The sequence below is a fragment of the Oreochromis niloticus genome, linkage group LG14, assembly GCF_001858045.2.
Source record: "Oreochromis niloticus isolate F11D_XX linkage group LG14, O_niloticus_UMD_NMBU, whole genome shotgun sequence".
Lineage (NCBI taxonomy): Eukaryota > Metazoa > Chordata > Actinopteri > Cichliformes > Cichlidae > Oreochromis > Oreochromis niloticus.
In genome coordinates this window covers 30,978,177-31,000,944 of record NC_031979.2, presented here as the reverse complement: position 1 = coordinate 31,000,944, position 22,768 = coordinate 30,978,177, and the positions used below count along the sequence as shown (strand labels likewise).

Sequence of the window (22,768 nt, the reverse complement as noted above, 5' to 3'; positions counted from 1 at the left end):
GCACTACTTTCCGTTGTTTTCTTGGATCTCCTGTATCACTCTACTCTTGTTTTCTGCTGTAGAGCACAGGAGACTGTGTGAGGATGAATTTCCCTCCCAACATCTGGAAGCATGCTTAATGATCATTAAAAACAAGATGAACTATTCTCTAAAATGACAGGGGGAGGGGTGCGCTGTGGTTTAGGTCTCACGCTCTCCTCACATACATACGCTGCCTTTGTGACATGCTCTACCGTCTCAGTGGGAACCCCGCCTGAGACCTTTAAAATTTAATTTGGCCTTGTTCTAAATTTATAGGCGACACTAAATTTACATTCACGTCTGTGAGAATTCGGTGTCTTGAAATTTCTATCCAAGGAAGGGTTTGAGTATAGATGGAAGTCTGACAACTGGTATAAACCCCCCACTGCTGCCTTGTTAAAATGTAAAACTCTCACGAAGCTACATCTGTGGAGTTTATAACATTAAAATGCTGAAACGTGAGAGAATTTGTGATTAAACTCTGCTTTAATTTGCCTTAATTACAGCTCGAAATGACTAACTGCTGCACCTAATCTCTTTTACTTCCACTCAAAAAACAAAACAACTCATTTTAAAAGTCAAGCTTCAGCAACCGCACACTGTTTGTGGCCCATGAATAATGTGCAGGTCAAAGGTACCTATGCTAAAGGATGTTGAGTCAGTCACTCTTTTCAAATGGGAAGCCAAAACATACCCATTCAATTATTCACTCAAACTTAAAAGAAAAAAGAAAAAAAATAGTAGCTGGCTAACCATGAAAATGTTTAGCACTGTGCCTTCTGTAAAAATAATACATTTATCTCTTATAGGTACTGACCTACAAGACACGTGTATATTTGTAGTTTTATGACTCAAAACATGCAGTTGTATTGGGTCACCATGTCAACAGTATGTAGTTCTGTTAAGTTGCTCTCAATTAATCTTTTCTTTCCATCTTTCAGTGGCTTCACCAGATAAAGTAATGTTCTCAACAGAAGATATGAAGACATGTTGGCCTGAGGCATAGGCGACGAATAAACACATTTGACACAGCTATGCTTTCTTTCCACTGGCTTCCTCGACCAAACCTAAAGCTCCAGTTGGTGATAACGGGTATCGTGATGGTGGTTATCAACTGTCTCTGTTAAGCTGGGCTCTCTGCATCAGCACGCTCATATAAAAAGGGGTGTTTCATGGGTCAGATGGCTCTACTTCTGCGCAAAATGATCCGTGTGAGTGCTGCCTACCCCAATCAAAGACATCCTCGGATGATTATGATGATAAAACAGTGATTAAAAATCTATAAAGAAGATAAAAAAAGATAACATTAAAATGCAACACTGTTGTAAAATGACAAGAGATTAATGCTACAGAAAATCATTAATCTGTTGATTTAGTGCACAGAGCGGTAAAATAAACATTTTAATTAGAGGTAATTATTGTATTGCTGAGTGGGCTGCTGTTTACTTCTAAGGTGTGGCTGCACATTAGAGCTCTGAAATTTTAAACTGGAGAAATTCAGACATTAAAGGTTCATGTCCCATAGCCTAATAAAGGAAATCACTTTAGTTTGTCAGCAGATCAAAGGGAAATTAATTTTTTGGTTGACCAGGCAGATTGGTGACCTGTCCAGGGTGTACCCTGCCACTCTCCCTATGCTGGGATCGGCTCCAGCTGGATTTGGATCAGGAGAAGAGGACCGTTTGAACAAGTACTCTTGGTGTGTCTTATGTACAATTCCAGCAGTGTAACACAGACTAAGCAGCAGATTATAATAAGTATAAAATACATTTATACATTTTCTGCTACACCAAATTAATACATGAAAATGACCCATGACAATGCCACACACAGTTTGTGCATCATGGCTTTAATGAAGTATGACTTAACAACAAATTTCACTTAAAACATGCTTTAAATGAAAGGATCAGCGAAAATCTGGTGCTTCCAGCCAATCATAAAACAAAATTCTGAAAATAACCTTTTCCTGACCAGGTTATATGTTCAGCGTAAGTTACCATGGTGATTCAGCCAGGTAAAAAAAGAGGCACTTTCATGGCACAGATCCCTCTGGCTTTCAGCTTGACATAGCTTGCTAACCCACTAATCTCATTTGGTAGCACGCCCCTCTAGTGTGAAAGGAAGACAAAAAACATTTTTAATTTTTCTTTAAAAAAGTATCTAAAACTATAAACATAGTATGCCTATTATACTTAGAATAGCTAAGTATGCTATAGAGAAGGACTATGAGAGTTGTGAAAAGGATCCAAATATAGAACACAGATAACAGGCTGCAAATGATTGGACAAAGACGAGTGATTATGCGGTGAGAAAATACTGGGAATAAGGCACAGGTAAGACAATCAACAAAAGATGAAAACAATGAGGGTGGGGCCAACAATCACAGGAGAGACAAGGACAGGAAATAAAACTAGGACAAAATACATGATAACTCTTACAGTAAAATATGGGGCATGAGGACTAACACTTAACAAGAGCTGCAAAAGAATAATACATTCGGTTTAGGAGGGTTCCTAACTCAGTAGGACCCAGCCAGAAGTAATTGTCTGTCAGCCATAATAAATGAAGGTCTCTAAATGCTAAGGAAAGGTGCTTCAATGCCTCCTATGTTACCCCCTTTGAGAAAAGGACACACTGGCCCATCCTTTATGAATGGAAAGGAAATAATTTTCTTTCTTTTTTGTGTGCTTTTCATGTATATCACCTGCATGAAACAACTGTGTAAGAACATACTGTTGTGAAGCCAGATTTTGTAGTCTATAATTAATTTGACAGACATCAGCTGTCACATCATTAATGAGTATAGTGTAACAACAGTTGGATTCTCTGCATACCACCCTTCTCTTTTCCTAAGTCTTCATGAATCCTCTTCCACATTGCTCCTAGACCTCACTGATGTTTTCCATCAGTGAGGTCTAGGTCTAGGTTAAGGAAAAGCAGGTAGGAGGTAAGTCGAACGTACCCAAGTTGTTAGAGAGGAGAACGCAGGAGGACAAAAGCACTAACAGAGAGATGAGACACAGTGAGACAAGAGAAGGAAACACTGAGGGCTCTGCAAACACAAAAAGCCATAACAATAACAAATGAAAGCTGGAACTAAAACTGAGCATTATCACAAGAACTGAAACTCCTCCTATGAATATGACACATTCATTTTTCCATTTCTGGAAGACACACTGGTCTGAGCTCACCTTCTTTTCCCAACTGTGACTATACAGATGCAATAGGCAGAAACACTGATATGCTTTGTTTGGAGTCAAGGTTTAGTGTGTTTGATCATTATGTTCAATTTATTATTGCACTACTGCAACCTGGAGCACATCCCTTTGTTCAAAGTCACTATTTAAAGTTTGTGATAACTCTGCTCAATGTGTATTTATGATGCACATCAGAAAAGTGACTTCCGGTTTCAGGACCGCATGCAGGGCAGTTTTGCTGAATGCATGATTAATGGGACCACATCACAAACTGTCTTAACTTTTCACACATGGCTGACTGCAATGTGGCATGGGCATGCTTGACAGATTGTCAGTTTTTGGAATACAAAGGTTTATGTAAGCAGAATTTCAACTGCAGTATTGTGTATCTGGGGCAGGGATAAGAGGCTCACATATACTGTTTGACCATCTTGACCTCGAGATTCCACAATGCTTCTATAGGTTTAGCTTGTTTTGGACATGGGATGACATGATTGAGAATGTTTGAAGAAACAAGAAAATATACATGGTGCAGCACGTAGTAGTCCAAGATGGTGCTAAAATAATATTAATTTGGAAGGAGGATCAAAGGCGGAGCACATGCCCATGCCAGTCAAATCACTGCTGACAAGTTGATTGTTGATTAGGGGGAAACATGCATAACCTAGCTACATGATTTGCCATTTTGCCTGCTTTGATCCTAGAAATGCGCTTGTCAAATTCATGCTGCGTAGAATACTGAAAACGAAGGAGGAGCTATTTAGAAGTCTGGAAAACATGTCACTTGCAGGTAATCAGTGCATGGAGGGAAAATTAACCATTAGGAATACATTGTGGGCGTGTGTGAGGGGTTGGTGCTCTGCTTCGAGCCGGAGTAATTACAGAAAAACTTCTACATTTGGAGGCCATGTGCACTTTGCTTGCATCCCTGATTGAAATAAATGAGGCAAATAATTGGAAGTGCGGCCAGTTTGCTAGGGTGAGGTCTATCTCAAAGCCTTTCACAACTCAAAACAAACGACTGTATTTATACAGTTTGATTTCAGGAGATATTGCAATCAATGGAACGATTAAGATGTAACAACCTAGCTTTAATGATTAATACTCACAACATTTGATGGACCAGAGCCATACTACTGATTGAGTTACTCTAGATGTGCCATGTTCGAGTTTCTCTCTACTGGGCCGTGAAGTGCTACTGACATCTTCAGGAGATATCAGGTACTGCAGGTCAGAGGAAAACGCTACGTCAGCACCGCACGACGTGGAAGATGGAGGAGGCTTGACGACGATGATACGGTATTATTCTTCAAAATAAGAGCATCAAATTACAGTATCCCTCTCAGCCTGCCTTTTGATACATAAAATACATTAAAAAACATACATTGTGCATTTCACTTGAAGCGCAGTGCTTTTAAATGGAAGCTAATGTGACGCACAACAAAACTAAAAATCACGAAAACCTTTATTCCGAAGTCGTACTATTAAAGCTGCGAGCTGGCTAGATGCAGGGATTTTCTGTCTGAATTCTATGGAAGCAGGTAGATGATCATGTGAACGGTTCAGGATGAATAATCATGGATGTAGTATGGAATACTAAGTAAAAACAGCGGTGCCTCCGTTTAATTTATGTTATATTTCAAGTCTACTGCCCGCACGACTTGTTTAGTCTTTCTGGCGACTGGAACTTGGCTCCAGTATCAGCTACAGTGGTGAGGATTTGAAGCTAGCTGTCAGGTAGTAGCCCACTAGCAAGCCACATCAGCACCGTTGCTATTGGTCAATCACGTTAGCATCAGTGTAAGCCAGCTATTATTCTGTGTCGATGTAGGCTAGCATTGTTCTTTTTTTCTCCCCCAGCTTTATGTGCTATTGTCTTTCTTGCAGAGATTTCATTATGGCAGACAGTATCATGAGCAAAGCTGCAACCATGGAGATCCCCATTAACAGCAATGGAGACACAGGCACTCTCCCAGAGGATGACAGCCTGGAGCAGGTCAGTGACGCTTCATCTCACCTCACTCACTGTGGAAATGAATAATGGTATTTTGCTTATAACAGTATCTGGTTTTCCTAAATTTTGCGTGATTGTACAGTCCAGGGCTGGTTAGGCCAAATGTTACCTAACCATGTAAAGGCCTGTAGCTAGGGACAGTAGATGTGTACCTCCAACCGGATAACGTTGATGCGTTCAGAGCACCTACAGGAGGAAACTGTGACATAAATGAGCTTTTGCATGAAAAACTGTCAGTAAAATTAAAAGGTTGGTGCACCATTTGTAAAGCCCATTGGGATTCAGAAAGCTACACCAGCAATGCTGTGACATTAGTAGCATTAGAATAAGCAATACTGAGGCCTCTATAATGGAATATACGACTACTACAGCTAATATTATTATTATTAGCTCATAATCAACTGTTTTGTATGTTATCTGTCTGCAGGTCAGCCTTACAAAAATAGATTTTGTTTATTTTAACTAAAAGTTATGGATGACATAAATGTATGTTTATGTTTAAGATTGCAGCTTTCTGGGTCTGACCAAGATAAATAAAATAATCTTGTTTCATAAAATTATCAAGGCTGCTCAACATTTTCATGCACTTTAACATCCATGCAGATACTTTAAAAAAGGTATTAAATTGTGTTTATCTGTTTTAACTCCATCAGGATTTACAGCAGGTGATGGTGTCTGGACCCAACCTGAATGAAACCAGTATTGTCTCTGGAGGTTATGGAGGACCTGCAGGGGGCATCATCCCAACCAGCAGTATCAAAGGTACTTTTAACAAACCATGCTTCCATTCTCTGCAGGTATTGCTTTGTTGTTTATTCTTCTAAGTAACATCTGCAGGGATATTACAAATTTAAAGGTGCATTAAGTACAAGTTGCTGTTCAGTAAGTAATTTTCATGCTAAAAAGCATACATCAGTTGAACAGGATTTTTAATAAGTACAGTTGACCCAGCAGCTCCTTTTCCAGGGGCTGACAGACACAAATACCCTTAAAGAGTTCACTGCTCTATCTCCATTTTGTTTCACGATGTTCTGGCTGTTGTCAGATGAAGGCTGCCAGCTGTGTCAGAGATCTCTCAGTGCTTGTACTGTCCTCCAGTTACTGAAAGAGGTTGATACTTAGTGCACCTTTTAAGAAACAATAGCAGGAGCTTTTCTTTGTGTGTCACAAGAGAGCTGCTGACCTGCAGTCTCCTGGTTTATGTCACAAACATCCATATTCCTTAGGACCCGCAGTTTACTTCAACCCTGAGTATCTGGACAGAAGACAAGCCCCTGCACCAGGACCAGGTGGCTGTGTATTCTAATAACCCCTTTCTTTCTTATTTAACCTTGATATGTTGGTCTTATTTGGCCCCTTGTAAGAGGTTTTGAGGCTTGATGAGTGGACTTGTATGTAACCTTGCTTGTACCTACCGAACTCTGCCACTGAACAGCTTCAGCAAGAAGTAATGTTTTGGCACCTTTCAAAAGTAGGAATGAACTAACCAGATATTACAGGGCTGTCACATTTAATGTTGTGTTGATGTCTAAAAAAAAATCTGTTCTGTTTTGTACTTTGAAATGCACTTTGACCGTTTTGCCAGTATTTGGTACTTGCATCTCATCCCATGAATTCCATTTTCATCTTCTTTTTTTTTTTAAATGCTTTTATTCTGCATGTGAAGCCTGCCTGGTGGATTATTATTTACTTCAAACCCCTCTAACCCTGCTCTTTATGTGTCCTCCACTGCAGAGCATAACAGTTTTTAAGCTCCTTTTGGACTTTCACTCCTTTCCCTTAACATGGGTGGCTTCATGTCTGAATGCACAGCGTATAGCAGCACACTTTCTCCATGATAATTTACAAGTCAAAGAAAGTGCACACATTTACACATGTTGTGTAAATGCAGTATGTCACATTTCATGACTTAAGTACCACTGACACAGGATTGATCTGGATATAAGAGCATTGTGTAACATAATATCCAGTCCAGTTACCATGGTTATTTCTACGAATATTGTGGGAATGTTTGAAGATTCACATAGAAGCTACCTATGTCTGAATGACTGAATTACTTCAACAGATTAATGAAGCCAGCAATCTTACAAACCCCATGTCAGAAAGGGGCTTCAGTCTTCATGCTCTGCTGTTCTGCTGCATATCTCACTCCCAAGCTGCTCTGGCATGTGTCGCTACAGTCATTTTTACATGTCTTCCTCTCATTCTTACTCTATATCACCGGCATGTTCATTTCAGACATTCGCATGAAATCCAGGGGTGTTAACTTGCCTAAAAGTCAATCTGCAGCAAGTCGACTTGCCCACCACACAGAGCAGCATCCAGGTATCACCATGCTCATCACCCTGTCCACACTGTCCTCACTTATTTTCTGTCAACCACTGCCTTAAAAACTTCTCTTCATAGAAAAAGCTCCAGTACTGTGTACATTGTGTGTTTATTTCTAGCTTTTATGTTCTTTTTAGGGTCGTCGAACCATAACACAAATTCAACTGAAGAAGTTTCTCGTGGTGTAGCAGTGGAGAAACTGGACAGTGTAAAGAAATGGGGCATAAACACGTACAAGGTATTCTGCACTATGGAATGGAATAGATATGCTTGGATATGTCTTTGTTCCAAAGACTACATCGGGTTGGGTTGACACTGTATGCTGATCTCTGTTCATATTCATTGCACAGTGTACAAAGCAGATGTTCTCAGAAAAGTTTGGCCGAGGCTCACGGACAGTAGACCTGGAACTTGAGGCTCAGATTGACGTGTTAAGAGACACGAAGAGCAAGTATGAAAACATCCTAAGACTGGCCACCGCTCTCACCGATCACTTTCAAAGAATTGTGCAGACGCAGCAGGCTCTAGGAGATGCCTTCACTGACCTCAGCCAGAAGTCCCCAGAGTTGCAGGTATAGTATTGCAGAATCTCTCCATATGACATGTCATGACATTGGCAGGTAAAACCTCTGTATTTCTTCACAGGATGAGTTTGGGTATAATGCAGAAACGCAAAAGCTGTTGTGTAAGAATGGCGAGGCTCTGCTTGGTGCCATCAACTTCTTCGTATCCAGTGTCAACACACTGGTCAACAAAACAATGGAAGATACGTTGATGACGATTAAGCAGTACGAAAATGCAAGGTATTGAACTAATAAGATGTACAACCGTTAAGTGGTTAAACTTAATGGTTGCCTGGAAAATAACTCACAGTCTTGTGTTTGTGTTCAGACTTGAGTTTGATGCCTATCGCTCTGATCTGGAGGAACTGAGTTTGGGACCAAGGGATGCAGCTGGCGTGGTTCGCATTGAGATGGCTCAGCATGAGTACCAGATCCACAGAGACAAATATGAAAGGCTGCGTAGTGATGTCACCATCAAGCTTAAATTCCTGGAAGAAAACAAGGTTCAGATTACAGTCTAGTTTTATTCTTGAAATCCCTGCATGTTTAAAGAGTGCAGTCCTCTGAATTATTATTCTTTTTAGCTCTAGTAGTGAAGGATAGTGATATAAGTGTAACTTCCTCACTTTTTTGGGCAAAGTTGGCGCTTTTTTTTCCCCTCAGATTTCCTTGTTACACTACACATGCAGTTTTTATGTCCCAGACCATTTCAATTAATTTGGGTACTTTTTAAGTCATTATCTAAAGAAGTACTTGAAGCATTTCAAGATAGCTGCTGAATAGCAAGCCTTGCTTCTAGGACATAATCCCAGTGTCCACACTCAGAGACTTACCAACTTTGTGGCACATTTCTGCTAAAGCCTTTGAGGGCTTAAGGCTGCCCCACTGTCAAATCAAGCACATGAGGGCTTTCTGGCAGATTTCTTGAGGCCTTATGCATAATTTCCGAATTTCTGCAGACTTTACCTAAGGGATTTGCACACAGTTGAGGGTACCTTTAGGTTAAACTTAAAAAGAAAAGTATGAGGAAACAACAAACAGACACACAGGACCAGGCAAACCAAAGGTTGCAAGAATATTTAGATTTAAATCAGGGCAGTACAACCTCTCCTTTATTGCACATAAATTTAATTCATTAATCTTTTTTATAGTGTTTAAAATGCTGTCCCATTCCCTTTTTTATACCATTTTTATTCCTTGTAAAATTAAACACTAAGGCTCTGCAGTTTTGCTTGCAGGTGATGACATTTACATTTTTGAGGGTTGAATACTTAGGAAGGGTACAGGGACTGGTTTTGGCTCCAGTGATTTTTACCTCCAATCATGCAGCATTGGTAACCACATGACATCAGTGTTGTTGACATCATTGTGGTTTCACATGAAGCAAAGCCTAGATTAAACCACACCCAAAGTCAGGGTTCATTCATGGAGGATGTGGTTTTGAAACAGGCTAGGCACTTCCAAACATTAAGGGCACAAACAACTGCCTTTAGCAGAATGATATGCCTCCTTAAAAACAGCTGCTCGTAATACTTTTGAGATGGTCATTCTGAACGTGGAAAAAAAAACCCAATCATATTTAAAATAGATGGCACAGTACTGTGTCCTGCCAATGCCTCTTCTAACTTGCTTAAAGGATACCTATGTTACTGTGTTTAGTGAGCACAGTGTTGAATATAACTGCTATCATTATACAGCAAAAAGAAGGAATCTTTTGCACTCCTGCTACAATCAAGGTAGAACTTATATTAGCAGAAAAAGAGCTGCCCTTGCCGAGAGACGTAATCTCTCTTGTGTGCGCCTGCATCTGCCCAGGGGCCTCCTCTTGACAGGAATGACCAAAGCATCTCAACTATGAGATGTCCTAGTCGGATGCCCAAACGTCCTTAACTGGCTCCTTACTTGGAGGAGTGAAAGTACAGCAAAGTAAAATTGAATATATAGCACCTTTAAAGATAAATATCACAAAGTGCTTCATCACAAAAATACTGGAACATCAAAACATAAAGTAAGTTTAAAAATGAGTTTTTAGCTGCTTTTTAAAAGAGACCGCAGAGTCCACAGATCTTAAGCTCAGTGGGAGAGAGTTCCCAGTGTCTGGGGACCACTGCTGAAAAACCTCAGTCACCTTTAGTTCTCAGTCTTTTATGAAGCAAAACCAATAGACCCTGATCACATGACCTCAGAGACCAGCTGGTAATGTATGAATGTAAAAGTTGACTAATGTACACTGATGCTTGATCATGCAGAGCTCTAAAAGTCAACACTAGAATCTTAAAGTGCACTCTGAAGGTTAATGGTGAGCCAGTACAACTGAATTAGTATCAGTGTGACATTTGAGTACTTGACTCAGTCATCAGTGTCGTAGCTGCATGCTGAGCAAGCTGCAGACATTCCCGGGAAGATTTGTTGAAACAAGTAAACACCGAATTGCAAAAATCTAGATGTGATGAAATAAAGGCATGAGTATGAATTTCCAGTTTAGAGCCTGAAAGAATGGGAAATCTTTCTCAACCGGTAAAAGCAAGAGCGAACCACGTCAGCTTCCAGGGACAAAGCTGAGTCAAAAATGGCCTCAAGGTTCCTGATAGAAGATTTATCAGATGTGACAAGGGGACCTAGAATCTCCATTACCTTAAGTACAGATCTGACAGGGGCACAAACAAGGACTTCTGTTTCCTCTTCAGTAAGCTGGAGAAAATTGCCATCCATCCAACCTTTAATACGGTCTAATCATCTATGCAAGATGTCTAAGTTACAGTAGAAACATCTTGGGCTTAGAAGAGATATTTAACTGAAAGTCATCTGTGTAGCAGTGATAATAAATGTCATTTAAAAGTGCTCAAAATATGCTGAAGATGGAACAGATAGACAAAATAAGGGCCCCATAACAGAACCTTGTGACACACAGTAGGCAAGAGAAGTGGAGAATCATGTCATGGTCAGCAGTATCAAAGGCAGAGGTCAGGTCCAGCATCAGCAAAACAACATTCTCCTGCATCGCTTTGCATAGAAATGTCACTGGAGACTAAAGAGAGCAGTTTTGGTGGAATGAGCTCTATGAAAGCCAGATTTAAATGTACCAAGAATGCTGCATTTGTCTAAAAGATGTATGCTACTTAGTCCCAACCTTTTCTAAAATGCTACTGTTACAGCAATAAACAGTAATTTTTTAGATTGGTGTATAACTGTGAGGATGAGAAGAGTCAAGTTTTGTTTTTTTTTTATTATTATTATTATTATTTTTTAAGTGATTGAATGGCATCTTTCTTAAAATAAGCAGGGACTTGGCCGAAGAGCAGTGGAACACTAATTATATAGAGCACACGAGGGCCAATAGACTGAAAGACAGTTTTGAGCAAAGATGCAGGTAAAATGTAGAGGATGCTTTAAATCAACTACTATAAATAGTGGCTCAAGTTAGTGCCCCATATTTTAGAACCCAGCAACCCTCCAGAAGAAGCTAATTTCTGCTACTTGTATTCACGGTCTCCTTCTTTCAGTCAATACTCCGAGGTTGGGTCCCTAGGTAAGGGTGGATATGCACATCGATAGCTTTGCTTTCACACTCAGATCTCTCTTTACCACAACAGACTAGTACAGTGTCAATCTGTCAAACTCTTTTCTCACTCATGAACAAGACTCCAAGAAAAACCACAGGGCCTGGATGGGCACAGCCCAAAAGCAATACATCAGCAATCCCTCCTGTGGGGCCATCACTTGCAGGAAGGGGCTGTAGGAGTTCGGTGTTGTATGGATCGGACAGTAGTTGTGGTGGAGGTCCTGGCACTCTGATCCCTGGTTAATAAATCTGGCTTTAGGAAAATGAAATGTCACTCATGACAAGAACTGTTAAAAAAACATGAAAATTCTTGCCAGATAAATGTAAAATAGAAAATAAATTCAAGTTAAACTTAAGATAGTATTTTCTGAGATCTTTAAAACGGGCTGCTTGACTCCTGAGAATAGGCGTCAGAGGAATGTGCAAGTTATTTTTAGGAACGTATTCTGAGCAGTTAGTGATCCAAATAAATGTCTGCAGGCTTTGCTTTCATGTAAACACCTGAAACCATGTTTGTAATGTCATTTTCTCTCCTCTCTTTTCTTCTAGGTGAAGGTGATGCACAAGCAGCTGCTTCTCTTCCATAATGCCATCTCCGCTTACTTTGCTGGCAACCAGCAGCAGTTAGAACAAACTCTTATACAGTTCAATGTAAAGTTAAAGCCCCCAGGATCAGATAAGCCATCGTGGCTGGAGGAGCAGTAATATGCATCCAGGGTTCAGCATTTTGACATGTACAGTTTCATGCTGGCATTGTGGTTAGATGGAGAGGAATTTAAATGCATAAAGGAGTATATTGTAGAATAAGTAGCAGCCAGATATAGCTCTTTTGTAATGTTTTTCAGTATGATTTATTACATAGATGGACAACTTTTTAAGTTGTTCTTATGTTGTTTTATGTTAAATCACAAAATTACCTTGTTATTTTCTTACTCTTTAGTTAGCACAATCATTTCCATCACTTATATATGTACAGGATAGTCAACTATTGTCGAGATTCTCCTTTGCAGTTTGCACATGCATTACTTTGTATTTTTATTGTTGTGTAAGGTTCCCTTTTAATATTTCAGTGTATATCAAATGGGAGGAATTCTGAAAATCAGAATAGCAAGTCAGCAGGATACTGCTACAATGTTCTGAAATACCTTCTGAAATTATATTTATTTTCCTTATGCACATGTTCAGTCATATTCATGACATCACTTTTAACATATTTGAGTCAAACACATCAGAATATAGATTCATTTTTAAAATTGCCCCACTATGTTTCTACTGTCACTGTTAAAATCCCTGCCTGAATGGTCAGTTTACAGTTTACATAGAGGGGGAATATATATACAGTAAATATATATATTTAGCAAACATGATTTTTCTCTAACCTAATATACAATCATAATTATTTTACACCTAAATTTTGGATACAGTGTTAGATCAAGTCCAGCACCATTGCAATTATCTGTCTTTTTTACTCTGGAGTTTACACATGGAAACAAGCCTGAATGAACATGACATTTGTGTTTAACAGCAAATCCCCATCAATTCGGAATGATAAGATCAACAATCATAAAGAAATCTGAATCAAAACATGGCACGCAGCCAGTGTTGCAGTGACTGTCGGAGCTGGCATTGTGCAACTGCAAAACTTCCTTTTGAAATACTGAGTGGGAATAGTGGATCAAGGTGCACTTTAGGTTACAGTACAAGTTTCAGCATCTTCAAAAACAGAATGTATGAGTGCATTTGTTATAGTTTGCATTATTTATTTACCTGTTTGTAACATAATTTGTATGTTACTTAGATTGTTTTAGTCAGCTGATTGTCTTTATCTTCTGCAATCCAATGCTAAATCCAATAAAGTCTGCTGGATGTTTTGTTTCACTTAGATGTGCTTTCGACACAGGGGCTGTCAGTTTCGTATGGTTACAGTTCACAGTATGTATGTAAAGAAAACTCACAATATTCAGTATGTAATTTTAATTATGTACATGATAAAAATATATCTGTAACATGCTTTCAGTGGATTATCTTATTTCTTATTCCTTAAAATACACTTTTTTTTTCTGAAAGTTCACTTAAGGTTTTTGATGTTGTTGGCTTGAAAGAATGAGACAGGGCGACCAGAAGTAGCCTAAAGAAACTGAATGTTTTCTTTGAGGTGGTGTATGCAGTGAATAAAGCCATCAATCTGTCAATAGTAAAATCACAGACATGATTGCTTTTTCAAGCTTCTCTGCCATCAACACAAATAGCTTTTTAAGGGTCACAGTGCTCTCAGATAAAATAATAAGAGATTAAGGTTAAGAGATTAGATTAAAACACGCTCTTATCTAATCTCCTTACCTTTATAAGTTATAAAATATGACAGTTTGCTGTGGTCACACATTTGGTCTTTTAATTAAGTCTTAAATATATTCTTTATTGTCAGTTCTTTCAGACTTCTCTTAGTATATCTTTCCCTTCCAGGTTAAAATCTTATTTTATCCCACAGGTCATTTTCCATTGGAAAAGGCAAACAACATGCAAGTTAGTATCTCAGACAATCCAGTGGCTTGCATACTAACACTGTTTAACGCATTGCAGACAATTTGCGGGATGATTTGAATTGATCTTGAAATTTTTTTTTTGGTCAATTTTCTATCATAATATGACTTGCAGTCAAAGTTTTAAGTACCGATTCCCCTGCTCAGGGGTCCGATACGGATTTCCTTATATGGTCATCAGAAAGAGTCGCATACAGAGCTCAAATTGATGCATTTATTCGGATGCGAAATCCTGTGGGATTTTCATAAATATACACCACCTAGAAAAAACAGTCGACTTGGTTTGTATTACCAAGTCGACTGTTTTTTCTGTTTTTTCGATGTACACATGACTGGCGAGCAATCCGTTATCGTTATCTGATAACGAGCATCTGCGGAGCAAGGGTCAAGCAGTTTACCAAGAAGAAATGTTAGTGCTGGTCTCGGTCAAAATATGTACAGACAAATGTGAGAATTTCAGTTTTTCATATACATTAAAATGTGAAATTATGCTACTTGTAGTTTGAACCCAGTTTAAAAAGAAAAAAAAAACGGAGGGGGGCGGCGATGCCATCAAAGCGCTGAGTGATGTTTGCGGAAGTCAAACTAGACGCAGCCAATCAGAGCTGGACTTTTTACCTTTGCGAGAGAACTCCCATAATATAGCGTTAAAGCCTAAATATTAGGTGGAAATTTATATATATAAAATGAATTCAAATAATGTCTCACCGCAAGAATATTTACTGAAGTTTATAACATTTAATTTATTTTTTATGAAGTTGATAATATATTTATTACTTTTTACACAGGTTCAATGGGTTTTCTCTGTGAGTCAGAATATTTGTCGTTCCAGTGGACCGCTTACTCACGCAACTCACTGACAGATGGATAGAAACACAGCGCCTCCCCAAACTCCAAAGGGAAAAGAAAGAAAGAAAGAAAAAAGCCAATCCCAGAGTGCCTGGGAAGGTGTGGGCTGTCATGGATTTTAAGTAAGTTCACCTGGGCGTGTCATTTACACACAGGTAGTTTCGACACTCTTTTCTATCCAGAGCTGATGTCACTCTTTACTTTTGAAATTTCAGCAAGAGGACCATAAGAAACAAAAAGGGAAGGGGAATGATGGGACTTATGCTGAGTCCAACACAAAGGTGAGTTAACCTTTTCTTTCTTTCTCTCCGGTCTGTAACTAAAAATAATGCTAAGTGTTTGAACAAACATTGGTTTTAGTAGTTTACCGATCACGGTAGACAAGCATAGCTCTGTACTGGATAAAACACCAGGACCGTATTTTTAGATCTCCTAAAGTGACTGTTATGGCAGATTTAAAGTAGCCTCCATATGTTTCCAAAGTGGATCATGAATTATTATAGTGTTTGCACAAGTTTCAGCAAACGTTTTATGAAAATAATCGGCTGCGTCACTCCCATAATTAATCTTATGTACAGTATAGAAAGTAAATTCTATACTCGGTGCTAAACAAAGCTGCTCACTGTTGTAGAGTGTATGAAGATCTGTAGCTTATGTGTCCCCACCCTGCTTTCTTTCTTTCAGTCTGAATGCATCATCCTAACTGACAACATTTTGAACAAGTCACTCCAGGACTGACTGTTGCACCACATTCCTGTAAAACGACCAGAATCGCTTCTACATTCACTGCATTCCATTATATGCTGAAATTCAGCTTTTATGCATGAATATGAGTGTCGATGCATTCAAAACCTGCTGAGAGGTTCTTATTAAAAGATGCAGCCAGGAGGTCCTCCTGCACCCCCACCTCCACCCCCACCACCTCCGCCTCCGCTTCCTCCGCCACCACCTCCTCCACCTCCATCCCTAGATGGCCTGGGTCCCATTTCAAGGTTGGAGCGCCGGCGCTCCAAGATGCGCAACTTTAACTGGGAGACCCTACCCAAGCACACAGTTATAGGAAAGCACAATATCTGGACAGCAGATAAGACTGATGGGGAATATGAGCTGGACACTGATCATATGGAGGAGCTGTTCAGCCACAAGCAGGCCCAGCAGCAAATCAAAGCTCTGAACCGTCAGAGTCTGAGGGGCCTGCCAAGTTCTGCCACAGCAGGGGAAATGGTGAGTGCAGCTAGCCAGACTATAAATGACTCACCATCACCCGTTCATGTAGTGGAACTTTGACCCCCAAGGTTTGTACAATAGATTGAAAGGATTAGTATTCTTTCCTGTTTATTGCTGAGATATGGAAGCAAGTTCTTTTGACCTGAATCGATCCCCCCCCCCAAACCCCCAAGCTTACATTTAAGAAAAAACGGATGTCCCTGCAATGTTTTCCTCTCCTAAAATGTAAAACCAGAGTGACCAAAGTGGTGAATTTTATGAAATGGGAATATAGTGATACTATAGGAACTTTATTACCCTTTATGTGAAACTTAAAATTACAATTTACTTTTGCTTATTTTACAATTTACATTTATAGGCCCAACTTTGCAATATATAAATACAATAAATGACAACGATAGTATAATGTTTCTGACAGAATCATTATGTATTGATTTAAAATCACTCAGTAAAAGGGTGGAGTATTATTATTTTTCATTTGTTTGCTGAAGGAAGGTCTAATTGTGTTCTCATTGACATCACTCTGTTGTCCATCCTCTGTATTTAAGCTACCGTCCATAATAAACACCAGTAGATACATTTACTTAATGAAGTGTAGACCAATCATGGTTTGACTAACAACACATTTTAACTTTTACTTTGACCTTTCACCTAGAATTTTGTAAGAGAAATGGTGAAAAGGTGCAAAAACTGCATCTTTGCCTGGAATGTTCAATACAATCAAGTCAAAGAATTCTTAACCTTTGGATTCGACTGTCTCTTTGGAAAGTTGAGATGTCTGTGATACAAAAGACAGAGCTCAAGTCAACAATTAAACCATTTTAGCAGCTGACAAGCAGATTTTAATCCAGTCTCTGTTCTCCTTTTTTTTTCATTTTCAGATTTCTGTCCTCAGCTCCAAGAGGAGCATGAACATTGGAATTTTCCTAAAGCAATTCAAGCGGTGAGTCAGTGGTAGTAGCACTGTGAAGGTGTGAGTATTTTGCACAATAATCTTTCCATGTTACACTGTAAAGAGCACAAGGTGAGGCAGGCAGATTTGTATGCAATAAGACTGCATCATACTCACAAAATCTCTGAAAGCCGACATGTCCTGGCAGGTCTGATCTACACTAGACTGTTCTACAGCTCTAACAGGTTATCTCCCTGATGTAACTTACAGATACACTTTTGCGAGGTATTGTAAATCTATTGCCTAAAGCTAGTTGTCATAAACAACAGATCTTAAAAGGAATGAAAACAATCCTGTTACTGTTAACATCCCTAAAATGTTTGTGATAAAACTACTGTGTGACCAACAAAGCAAGAGAACAACATATGGATACATTAATCTAACTACTTTTTTCTTTCTCATTCTGTTCTACTAAATATGTTTCTCTGCAATCTGAGCACATTTCCATTCCATCATTTTCATGTCCTGCACAGCATGTATTTTTCTGAGGGTTGAAATAAAGTGATTAGAGCAGGTAGAGGCTTGTACGTGTCAGCAGCCCAAGTTTTTCCAAGTATGTAAAAGTGTGATGTGAAAGCAGACACCCAGAACTAATGAGATGTTTCAAAGCAACAGTAAAAACACAATTAAAGATAACTGAATCTCTTGACCTCTATTTACAGGCCTATAAAGGACATGATTGAGGATATCAAATCAGGAAATGGCCTGGGCTTTGGTACTGGAAAACTGCAGGAATTATGCAAGATGCTTCCGGATGAAGGGGAGGTACTTGAGTTGCTTTTTTTTTTTTTTAACATGTCTATTGTGTCACTTGACTCTAAACCTTTGTTTATTTACTTTGTAAATACATAATCAGATTTTCTGATTTCACAAATGCAGGTGAAGCAGCTGGTTAATTTCAAAGGTGACATGTCTGCTCTCCCAGAAGCAGATCAATTTATGTTACTGTTGGTCAATATCCCCAGGTAAGCCACCTGAATGTAATTCAATGAAAAGCACATGTTAAATGTCAATGGTGATAATGATGGAAATGTTTTGTCTTTTAGCTATGAAGAGCGTTTGAGCTGCTTGGTGCTGAAGGAGGAATTTTTTCCCCTTATGGATGAAGTAAAAGAATTCATCCGTACTTTGACCACTGCTGGAAGTGGTAATGTCTGCGTTCTTTGAGTTTTAAACACGAGACCCATTAAAGCAGAGTTGTACGCCCATTTGGAGTTGTAGTTAACCATATATGTTTTCTTTTAGAGCTGCTAGATTGCGATAATCTTCATGCTGTCATTCGCCTGGTCCTTAAGACTGGAAATTACATGAATGCTGTGAGTATATAATGATTCTGTTTGTGGAGTCTTGGATGACTTTTCTTTATATTTGTATTTGTTTGATCTAAATATGTTTATCTGATCACAGGGCGGCTACGCGGGCAATGCAGTTGGCTTCAAAATGTCTTCTCTGTTGAAGCTAGTGGATACCAAAGCAAACAAACCTGGAATGAATCTTATGCACTATGTTGTGATGGTAAGTGGCTTTTACTTGTTTGATTACAATGAGAAGTCTGTGTTTCTCACTTTAAGATGAAGTTGCAGAATTAGATTTTCAACAAACTTTCTAATTCATCACAGCAAGCTCAGAAGGTGGACACAGCACTGCTCAAATTTCCAGAACAGCTCAAACACATTGAAGCTGCAGCAAGGTAAGCAATACTTTTTTAAAAGCCATAAGTGTCTTTTGTGGCTTTTTTTTTTCTTGTATTGCTGTATCATCAGAATAAGAGAAGAAATGCTTTCAAAAAATTCTTTTAGAATACATCAAGGTGACATTGAAGGGGAGTATCGAAAGCAAGTAAAGAAAGTGCAAGATGCCAAAGCAAACACTTTAAAGCAGGAAGACCTAAAGGCACAGATGGAGGATTTTCTAATGGTGGGTGATTCGTTACTTGGTCCATTCCATGTGTGAATTTTAATAAAGAGTATATGCTCTAATGTTTTGGTTTTGGCTCCAATTAGGAAGCGGAGGTTTGCTTGAAAGAAGTAGAAACTGATCTTCAGGAGTTGCAGTCTGTAAGTGACAGTGTGGCACAGTACTTCTGTGAGGACGCCAAGAATTTTAAACTGGAGGAGTGTTGCTCCATTTTCAACTCCTTTTGTGAAAGATTTTTGCGAGCTACACAGGTAATATATGGGCTATATGTGCTGGCATATTCCTTAACTGAGATAAAAGAAAAAATTAAAGGGTTTAAAGTAGGATTTTGTTTTTCTGCAGGAAAACAAAGCTAGAGAGACTGCAGAGGTGAAACGGAGACACAGAGACAGACTGGAAATTGCAGCCAAGCGGAGATCCACAGCTACATGCTCCAGTAGAGATAAGGAAATGGATAGTGTTGCATTAGAATCTGTGCTGCAAAACTTTGTCACCAAACGTGGTTCTAGGAGAAGAGCAGGAAAGCCCTCATCGACTCGTGGAAGCCCAACTAATGGTAGTCCCAATAACAGGAGCCTTTCAGAAATTACTTCTCAGGCAAACCTTCCCCCAGTAAATCAAAAGATTCTAGCCTCAATTAGAGCTAAGGACATGGGCAGAAAAGAGTGGAGTTCAGCAGTTGAACTCGCTGAGAACTCCCGGAACTCACACAACGCCCAGTCAGACATCGAGGACAAAATGGCAGAAAGTGAAAATTCTCATGAAGAAGAGATGAAAACTCCCAAAGAAGAGGACTCTAGAGGACTTAGGAACCCTGCCAAAAGGACTGCTAGCATTACGACCCCAGTTAGATCTTTTGATGATAATGAGGAAGATCTGCAAGATAATAATGAAGAGGAGGCCCAAAAGCTGCGTGAAGCATCGAAAAAGGTTTTGCGTTTTCAGAACAGCCGTGGCAGCGTCTCATCTGGGGACTACTCTCTGGAAAATCAGAAGTCTCCTACTCCAAATGCACCCATACGCCGTCAGCTCACATTTGATGAGGAAGCGGATAGGTATCCTGACGACCCCAGCAATGAGGATTTGCTTCAAGTTTTGCTCAATCCTCAACCTTCCCCAAAACGTAACCTTGGACGCCGCTATACACTACCAACTAAAGTCCCTAAAACTGAGGCAGGGGAAAGTAATCGTTGGACTGAACTGCTTGTCAGAACTCCAAATCATGTGGCACAAGAAAAGGAGACAATGCCACAGCGAGAGGGCGCCGGACACCCTCCCTCCAAACCAGTGTTTGATTATAGTGACATTTCTCACAACTTAAAACAGTCAGGTGCTCAAGACACAAATGCCACATCAGCAGAAAACACAACCAAGCCACCTGTTTCCTCAGCTGCTGTCATGCAGCCCACAGACAACGATGTACAGATAACTAGTGACACTGTTCCAGCAAGCAGCAAGCCTGTGGTGTTCAAAACCGAGACCACTGGACTATTTTTTAGTTTTTTAAAACGCCTCGGCGATATGAGCAAACTACAGAGCAGCAAGGATACTGTAAATAAGCCCACAGGCTCTGGTGTTTAGCCTTTGGGATATATTTTTACATGTATCAAAGATAATTTATGTAATTTAATGTTAATTGCAATTAATTCATGATGACAACAAAGTGTTAAGATTATTCGATTTTGGTAGTTTTTCCTAAATTGTGGATATATTCGAGAAAGGTAAAGCAAGTGAAGAAGGGTTCTTTGTTTAGGAGAAGGCATTTTGTATGTTGTACCACTAGATGGCAAAATATAGTTGGCTTAAAGTGGAGGTTTTCTGGTTGATGTAGAAAGATGGGCACATTCATTGTATTTGCATTTTTATCCATATCCAATAAGACTCTTTTGACTAAACTGTTATCAAAATTGGATAAATGGTTTTATGCCTACAGTGTGTGAACTTTGGAAGGATTGACATGCAAAACGTGCAGAAGGCACTGAGAAAGTGTAGAGAGACAGAAAGAGAGACAGAGAGAGACACCAATGACTGTTTTCTACAGTCATTGAGAGACACACAGAGAGAGAATAAAATGGCTCAGAGGCTGTAATTAAATCCTGGTTAGATTTTTTTTTGTTTTTGTTTTTAAACTGCGTGTGCTTGTAATACATGCTTAAATACAGTATTTCCTTTTTTTGTTTTGTTTTTAACTGAGTATATTTGTATTGCTCTGTTTTCAACTCTTTTTGTGAAACATTCTTGCAATTCTTTTTTTTCCCACATTATCACAGAACCATGTCAAAAATGCAGAAGAGTGTGGTTGCTTTGAGGGTCTTACTCAATTCAGCCATTGTTTGATCTTAAATGGGTCAGTGTTACAAAGGCAGCCTGTATTTGAGCAGAGCTGAACTATGGAAAGTCCAAATGAAGGGTCTTGATCCCAGATTAACTTAAGACATTACCACAGTTGAAGGCCCAGTACCTGGTGGCTGACAATGGTGGTACATTTCACTTATGGAAGACCCTCAGTACTTTCATTTTGTGGGAGCAGAGGCATTGGGTCAAAGAGGCCACAGCTTGTACCATAACATTAGAGCTTGTCTATTCAACTACCGGCAACCAGCGCTCTGCAGTTGATGCCAGAGTTGCGTTAATTAGGTTTTTGGTACTCTGTCAGGCTGTCTGACTTGAAATAATGAAGTAATAAAAACTGCCTCTTCTATAGTGTTTTCATTGCAGTAGAGACTGGTGTATTTCAAATGTTTTTGTTTTTTATAATTCTCTATGATAAAATATTTATAAGGCTAGCATGCATGGATATGGTAAAGGGTCAGTGATAAATATGTTTCAGTACAAGACTCAAACCAGGCAACTACATTTATACCCCGTTTATGTTTACAAACAAATAATCAATAGCAATTCAAAATGCTTATCTGCTCAAGCCCTTATAAGCTTGTGTTTGGGTATATAATAACAATCTGAAGTGGACAGCTAATCTTTGATCACATTAAGTCCATATGTGTTTAGACAATGACAACATTTTTGTAATTTTGTCTCTCACAGCACTAGTTGTAGATTTTAAATCAAAGAATCAAGGTGAGCTTGAACCGCTTTTGAATTTAAGCCTTTTTTTTTTAACAAACATAGTCCCTCATTTTCACCAAAAGGACTGAAAGCACATGGTTGTCAGCTAGATTTTTCCCTTTGTTAATAAAAAGCCTTTCCCAACATCTAAGCTAGTCAAAAACCTCTCCTTGAGGTAGGCGTACTATTGTCAAAGTCTTTCATTAGATGCCTTCATAGATACAAAAACAGGGAATTTACAACAAGAACAAAAGGCCAAATTGGATTTCTTTATAAAACAAAAGTGCCTGCAGATTTCTGGAGAACAAAAATCTCTGGACAGCATCACCATGAACCAGAATAGTAAGAAAAGTGTGTAGAGAAATAGAAAAACAGCTCATGATCCAAAAAATTCCATATTATCTGTCAAGTAAACAGTAAATGCGATATTATGGCATTGGCGTGTATGGTTGCCAAATTGGGTCACTAGTGTTTAATGATGACGTGCCTGCTGATACAAGCAGCAGGATGAGTTTTGAAGTGTACAGCGCTATAT

The 22,768-nt window shown here is 39.2% G+C and overlaps 2 protein-coding genes across 8 annotated transcripts; both read left to right on the top strand.

Annotated features, from left to right (window-relative positions):
• Nucleotides 1–3,980: 3,980 nt before the first annotated feature.
• On the top strand, nt 3,981–13,696 carry LOC100704891 (arfaptin-2). Of its 7 annotated transcripts, XM_003450139.5 has the most exons (11): nt 3,981–4,008; nt 4,373–4,517; nt 5,106–5,214; nt 5,886–5,994; nt 6,459–6,521; nt 7,471–7,557; nt 7,698–7,798; nt 7,911–8,132; nt 8,206–8,363; nt 8,452–8,626; nt 12,235–13,696. In XM_003450139.5, exons 1-11 carry the CDS (start codon nt 3,996–3,998, stop codon nt 12,388–12,390), a joined length of 1,338 nt encoding a protein of 445 aa, XP_003450187.5. In that variant the 5' UTR covers nt 3,981–3,995; the 3' UTR covers nt 12,391–13,696. The 7 variants fall into 7 exon arrangements, with proteins under 7 accessions (XP_003450187.5, XP_005455089.4, XP_013129821.3 ...); XM_005455032.4 differs by lacking the exon at nt 6,459–6,521; XM_013274367.3 differs by lacking the exons at nt 6,459–6,521; nt 7,471–7,557.
• Nucleotides 13,697–15,037: 1,341 nt separating this feature from the next.
• Nucleotides 15,038–21,878, top strand: fhdc4 (FH2 domain containing 4). Its single transcript, XM_005455031.4, has 13 exons — nt 15,038–15,196; nt 15,290–15,355; nt 15,759–16,298; nt 17,183–17,244; nt 17,916–18,018; nt 18,133–18,218; nt 18,300–18,400; nt 18,499–18,569; nt 18,661–18,768; nt 18,873–18,943; nt 19,053–19,170; nt 19,257–19,421; nt 19,513–21,878. Exons 3-13 carry the CDS (start codon nt 15,951–15,953, stop codon nt 20,749–20,751), a joined length of 2,472 nt encoding a protein of 823 aa, XP_005455088.1. The 5' UTR covers nt 15,038–15,196; nt 15,290–15,355; nt 15,759–15,950; the 3' UTR covers nt 20,752–21,878.
• The last annotated feature ends 890 nt before the right edge of the window (nt 21,879–22,768 follow it).